Genomic DNA, 6,937 nt, shown 5'->3' on the forward strand with positions numbered 1-6,937 from the left:
GACTCTGCTTGTCTCCACCCAAAGTCTCCATTCCTGACTCAGCCCCAGGCCTTTTCTCCCTCTGCCAGGTGGGGCACCAACAGGGGTGGGTGGGGTGGGGAGATGGAAATGGAGTGGTAGGCTGCCGGGGCTTCTAGAAGGAGTTTCTGCTCAGCTCCCCACTGCCCTCTTCCCTGCCTTCCAGAACCCTCTATCAACATTCTCCCTCTCATACCACCCTTCATACCTGCATGCCCCTTCGGGAGCCTTGGGCTGTGGGGACTTGGCCTGGGCAGAGAGGCCCACATTTCTCTCTTCCTTGGACTGGGTTGGGGGTGGGTCCTAGGATACCCTTCCCCTCCTCCCCTCCCCACTCCCTTCCCTTATCCTGAACACCTAGTGGGAGAGAGGAGGTGATTCTGGGAGGGGAAGGAGAGAGACTCAAACAAGAGAAACAGACAGGAACATGTGAGAGAGAGAGAGTCAGAGACAGGGAAGGACAGAGACACAGGACAGCCAGAGAGACTAGGGCATCCTGGAGACAGAAAACACCAGAGAGGAACTTCCAGAGATGAAGAAAGCCAGACACACGGGCCACATGGTTCTGCTTAGCTGTGTTTCTGGGGCAAACTGCTTCTCCTTTCTGAGCCTCAGTTTCCTTATCTGTCAGATAAGGGAGATCAGTGGCCCTGCTCTCAGTGGCCGGTCAGAGATCAGTGGTCGCTCCCACACGCAGACGAGCCCGAGGCTTTGTCAGTGGCACTTCTCGGTATCTTTTCTTCTTTCTTTCTCCACATTTACTGAGCGCTTGCTGTGTGCCAGGCACCGTGCTAGGCACCAAGGATTAAGCTTTGACCACTGGGCAGAATACCCTGTCCCTCTTAGCTGCCTTTCCTGTCATTATGCTGTTGCCATGGTTATTATTATATTACAGAAGCATCAACTGGAATTTCAGGGGCGACCCATCCTTAGCCCTAGGCAGCAGGTCCTAACCTGGGAGAGAGGGTGCAGTTTCAGCTCATAGCTTCACCTCTCAGGACTCAGATTTTCCATGATGAAATGGATGTGAGAGTCTTCTCTCTCCACCAGGCAGCAGGAAGGTAGGGCTGGAGGGACGGTGTCTCAAAGAGCCTTCCATGCTGTGCGCTGTGCTGTTGTGATTATTATTGTTAACTGTTCCTATCACTATCAGCTCAAAGGGGAGGGACTGGACACCTGGGAATCCTCAGGATGGCAGGGGCATCAGAGGCCCTAGAAAGAGGGTGCTAGGCCAGCATGGCCCCAGGGCCAGGGTCTGTGCCAGGTGTAGGTGGTGGGTGTGGAAAGGGTGAGTCACCAGGGCCAGGCCCGCCCTGCTTTTACTTAAGGTCCCAGCAACCATACCCCCCACTGCCACTGCTGTCCCGCTGTTCCAGCCATGGCCAGGAGCTTTGTGAGTGCTGGGGAGGGGGGTTGAGGGGTTTGGACCCAAGGCTGCACTGGCAGTGGGGAGGGGCTGGGGCTTGGCTGAGGCCTCCTGTTTCAAGGAGAGAGTGGGCATTCCAGTGTGCTAGGATGTTCTGGCTGCGGTTTCTGGGTTCATCCAATCGGTCCCCGTGCTCTCCCCCCTCCCCGCATGGTTTCCCCTTACTATCTATCCTTCTGTCCTCTGAATGTCTTCCTGTGGATTCTCGGTGTTCCTCTCTGGCCCGGCTCTCTTTCCCGCATTTGTGTGCCCTTTCTTCTCTCTGATTCTGCTACGCTCGTCGTGGTCAGGTTCTCCCCACAGCTGACCCTCTTGTCTCTCTCCTCTGCCTCCCTGATCCACCCTGGCTGCTGCAGAACGTCCCTCACAAGACCTCGCTGCCCGAGGGCATCCGCGTGGGCACCGTGTTGAGAATTCGTGGTTTAGTCCCTGACAAGGCTGGCAGGTGAGACCCCCGAGCCTCAGCGGTAACAGGTGGAGGTTTCCAGGCTCAGTGAAGCCCACTGTTACAGCCCAGAGAACAAAGCCCCAGGCCAACTTTGCCCACCCTCCTGGAATCTGATGTCTTCACTTATCTGTCCCATGACTGTGCAGGTGGGGACCCTACATCAAAGAATCGGGGGGTTCCAGGGCAATATCATGACAAGTTCAAGTCCACAGCCACTCTGGAAATATAACCTGTGAATCAGAGGTGCCCTGGGCATGTAGGAGGCCTAGGCAATCAATCCTGGGGCTTCCTGGGTGGGGATCTTCGGGATTTCTGAGAATCTACAGTGCCTGGGAATTTTCGGGTGCCTGGTATTGTCCCAGCCCTCTGAGAACTGGGAGCACCCTGGTCTTCAGGACCATGAGTCCTTGGCATCTCTCAGACTCTGGAAATGAGGGGGACCCAGGCCACAGCACAGTGACCACGGTCTAGGTGAATGTGTGTCCAGGTCTCCCACTGGTTTTGGGGTGCCCTGGAATCGGGGCTCCATGGCCTCCAGTCCACCACCCCTTTTCCCCTGGTTGTGGTTCTCAGGTCCCTCTAAATATGCTCTGGCAAAGGGTAACTCCTCTATCCAACGCTCTTCTTCTTCACCACCGGCCAGGTTCTACGTGAACCTGCTGTGCAGTGAGGAGCCAGGCAGTGACACCGCCCTGCATTTCAACCCCCGCCTGGACGAATCCACAGTGGTCTTCAACTCCCTGGAGCGTGGCGCCTGGGGTGCAGAGGAGCGGGGCTCAGGCATTCCCTTCCAGCGAGGGCAGCCCTTCGACGTGCTCCTCATCGCCACCGATGAAGGCTTCAAGGTGCGTCTCTTGCACAGGGGCGGGCTCCGACACCCACGTCTCTTCCCTTGGCAAGGCCAGGAAGGCTCTTGGCAGAGGTTGGGAACAAAGGCGTGGCCAAGGTGGGCAGGGCCTCCCCAGTCCCTCACCTCCCCTGGCGCAAGCGCACTACTGTCAGAGGGCAGGCATGTGTGGGTAGGAAGGACGAGACAGTGAGAGCCAAGTGTTCAAAGGGTGGGAGTCCAGCCGGAAGATGTGGACATCCTCTATCTTGTTCCCTGTCCACTGGCATCTGAGGTAACAGTTTTGGGACAGGGGAATGGACGACTTGGAAGACAGGACCCCGAATAAGTGCCAGCCGGGGGTGGTCACTGAAGACCCTCCGCTACCCGGGCTGTTCTTCCCTTTCTGTGCGTCAGAGGAAGGCGATGCATCCAGGAATCCTGGCAACTGCATCCACTGCCAAAGCTTAAAAAGCACTCAGGTGTCAACACTTATTTAATCCTCATGACAAGGGGTTTCAATGAATAATAGACCTCTTTCTCAATGCGGGCTTGCGTGCGTGCCCAGGTCACGCCGCGTGGGTACGAGCCGGGAATGACCCCGCAGTTGCCTGGGGAACCTTAAGCCCCGTCCCCTTGCGCCTGCAGGCTGTGATCGCAGACTCCGAATACCACCACTTCCGGTACCGGATCCCTCCAGGGCGCGTGCGCGCGTTGGAGGTGGGCGGGGACCTGCAGCTGGAGCTGGTGAAGATCTTCTGAGCCTTCCCAGGAGGGCGGGCGAAGACCGGGTGCAGGGGGTCTTGGACGGCAAATAAAGTCTGTAGTCGGTCATCTGTGCGCCTCCCTTGTGTCAGCGTCTCCTTCATATAGAAGAGCGTAGCAAGTTCAGAGAGGTGAAGGGAAAGTCGCTTAGTTGTGTCCGACCCTTTGCGACCCCATGCACTGTACAGTCCATAGAATTCTCCAGGCCAGAACACTAGTGGGGAGCATTTTCCTTCTTCAGGGGATCTTCCCAACCCAGAGATCGAACCCAGGTCTCCTGCATTGCGGGCGATTCTTTACCAGTTGAGCCACAAAGGAAGCCCAAGTATACTGGAGTGGGTAGCCTATCTCTTCTCCAGCGGATCTTCCCGACCCAGGAATCGAACCGGGGTCTCCTGCATTGTAGGGGGATTCTTCAACTGAGCTATCAGGAAAGAGAGGTAAAGACACTGGCTAATGGTCACAAAGTGGCCCAGGTGGGTCCAACCATGAATCTCCGAGGGCAATTTTGGTTCCTGGAGACTTGGAGAGTGTAGGGGTGGGGTTTTGACTCGCCTTCCTGCTGCACTTTACGGAGGAGCCTGGTGATAATGCGGTGGAGTTGACTGAAGGAGTTTGGAAGAGCCCAAGCCCTCACCAAAGCGATGGACATGAGTTTAAGTAGGCTCCCGGAGTTGGTGATGTACAGGGAAGCCTGGCGTGCTGCAGTCCATGGGGTCGCAAAGAGTCGAACACGACTGAGCGACTGAACTGAACCGAAGCCCTCCCTTGGGCTTCCCAGGTGGCTCAGTGGTAAAGAACCCGCCTGCCAGTGCAGGAGACGCAGGAGACTCGGGTCTGGAAGATCTGGAGGAGAAAATGGCAACCCACTCCGGTATTCTTGCCTGCGAAATCTCATGGACTGAGGAACCTGGCGCGCTACGGTCCATGGGGTTGCAGAGTCTGAGCACGCTCTACTACTAAGCCCACCCTTGGCGCCTCCTCTGCGGGTACCATAGCCCCCCTTCCCGAGTTGGTCAGCCTGCAAACAGGTCCGTTGGAGACCCCAGTCTCGTGGAGATGATGTGTGAATCTCGGCCTTTCTGTGCAGTTGCCCCCGCTTCCTGGCTCCCCAGGCTTTCCAGCCCTCCGCTGGGACGGGTTCAGGCCTGGAAGGGATCCGGGCATTGCCGGCCTACTTCTCTGTCTGTCCCGGAGATGGGACAGTCTCCTCTAGTTCGCGCCAGGAGGCAAACGCGCACTGGTGGGGCCCGGCACGCGAAGTGCTGGCTCCTGTGTCCCTGCTGCCGTCTAGGGCGCTGTTCTCACACTTCTTCCTCCTCGGCTTGCCTGATGGCCCTGCAACTGCCCCTTCCCCCAGGGATCCTGGAGGGGGAACGGGAGGCGGGGTACACTCAGAAGCCAGCCAAGTCAGCCCCGAGTGCCAGGGAGGGGATTTTCTGCCCACTGGGGGAGAGAAGCCCATAGCACGGGAGCGCCCCCCGCCCCCCGCCGACTCCCGCACCCTCTCTGAGGTGCTCGCAGCAGCGGAGGGTCTCAAGCTGTTGATGGAGAGAGGTTGGAGGGAGCGTGCACAGCACACCATGAGTTGGAAAGTCCAGAGCCTCTCCCCCGGCTGGATGTTTCTCAGCCTAGAACCTTCCGAAGCCAGTGACATGCTGCCCCCTCCTGGCCGCCGCCCACATCGCAACCTTGGGTCGGGGAAGATTCCCTCGAGAAGGGAATGGCCACCCACTCCAGTATTCTTACCTGGAGAATCTCATGGACAGAGGAGCCTGGAGGGCTACAGTCCATTGGGTCGCAAAGAGTCGGATACGACTGAAGCGACTTAGCACAGACGCACCTTGAAGAAGGGCGCAAAATCCTGTGGGACCACCAAGCCCGGGCGCCCTTTCATGACCCAAACTTATCCTGCACTTTGCAAACCTCCAACTGCAGCTACCTGTCGCCATGCCCCGCCCTTCTTCTGAGTGTGTTTCTGGGGGACAGTGGAATAAGGAGTCCCCTGCGGAGACCACTCTGGCATCCACTGGGACTCCAGGGCTCACTGTTAAGTGAATTAATTTTTATTTTATGTATGTGTTTTCATGTCGTTATCGAACATTTAAAAATGTTTGTGGATAACATACCAATATGGTACAAATTTCAAAAAATAGACCGAAAAGTAAGGCATTTTATTGGCACAACCACAAAAGCGGTTGGGTTCTGAGCAGTAGATGGTAATGATTCATCTGTGTTAATTTCCTGGCTTCATCTCTGTCTTACCGTGTATATAGTGGAGAATGTTATTATTTGCACAAAATAGAGTATTTAGAGGTAAACAGGCAATATACTGGCAACTTATTCATAAATCACTCAGGAAAAAACTGAAGTTTATATTGTATTTAAAACTTTTTTTTCATTTCAAGAAATACATATATATATGAATTATATCATGTATGTATGATATGATCTTATATGTAGGATTCCCTAAAATTTTCCCCGTGCGTGTGTGCTAAGTCGCTTCAGTCATGTCCAACTCTTTGTGACCCCAATGGACCATAGCCCACCAGGCTCCTCTGCCCATGGGATTCTCCAGGCAAGAATACTGGAGTGGTTTGCCATACCCTCCTCCACGGTAGCTTTCCCACCCAGGGATCGAACCCGCATTTCCTGTGTCTCCCTTGTTGCAGGCAGATTCTTTACGGCTGAGCCACCCGGGGAGCCCGAAGTTCCCCTCACCCTATTGTTAAAAGTTTAATGAATGAATGCAGCAAATTAGCAGGACACATAAGTGAAGTCGCTCAGTCGTGTCCTACTCTTTATGACCCCGTACACTGTAGGCTCCTCTGTCCACAGAATTCTCCAGGGAAGAATACTGGAGTGGGTTGCCATTTCCTTCTCCAGGGAATCTTCCCAACGCAGGGATCGAACCCAGGTCTCCTGCATTGCAGGCAGATGCTTTATCCTCTAAGCCATAGTCAACACACAAAAATCAGATGCATTTCCCTACACTGATACTTTTCGTCTTCCTTCGCTTTGCTGGCTTCCCAGGGCTCCATTGTAAGGAGTAGCACAACTTAGGCCACTTGAGGCCCCTGGATGTCTATTGGTGTCAAAGCATCCCCTGCATACAAACTGTACTTCAGTTTTTCAGTTTCCTTGGACTTACATCAGCCCAAAGCTTTTATCTTTTTTTACAATCTACATTGTGATTAGAAAATATATGCATATTTACTGTACAATCTTTAACAAGATTTTTTGAATCACCCACAATTTCACCACTCTGAAATAACCACTCGATATATTAGTGTACTTCCTTCTAGGCATTTTTCTATAATAATTCATCTACATTGTACATTCTGGGGAAGCTGGAATATATGTATATTTGGAGAAGACTCTTGAGAGTCCCTTATACTGCAAGGAGATCCAACCAGTCCATTCTAAGGGAGATCAATCCTGGATGTTCATTGGA

General features: G+C 54.2%; 1 protein-coding gene across 1 annotated transcript; it reads left to right on the forward strand.

Annotated features, from left to right (window-relative positions):
* Window positions 1–1,316: 1,316 nt before the first annotated feature.
* On the forward strand, window positions 1,317–3,554 carry LOC129546856 (galectin-7-like). Its single transcript, XM_055412229.2, has 4 exons — window positions 1,317–1,411; window positions 1,801–1,889; window positions 2,536–2,737; window positions 3,367–3,554. Exons 1-4 carry the CDS (start codon window positions 1,397–1,399, stop codon window positions 3,478–3,480), a joined length of 420 nt encoding a protein of 139 aa, XP_055268204.2. The 5' UTR covers window positions 1,317–1,396; the 3' UTR covers window positions 3,481–3,554.
* Window positions 3,555–6,937: the final 3,383 nt, after the last annotated feature.

Source organism: Moschus berezovskii, chromosome 22, assembly GCF_049115385.1.
Source record: "Moschus berezovskii isolate FMDL1 chromosome 22, NW_MosBer_1.0, whole genome shotgun sequence".
NCBI lineage: Eukaryota > Metazoa > Chordata > Mammalia > Artiodactyla > Moschidae > Moschus > Moschus berezovskii.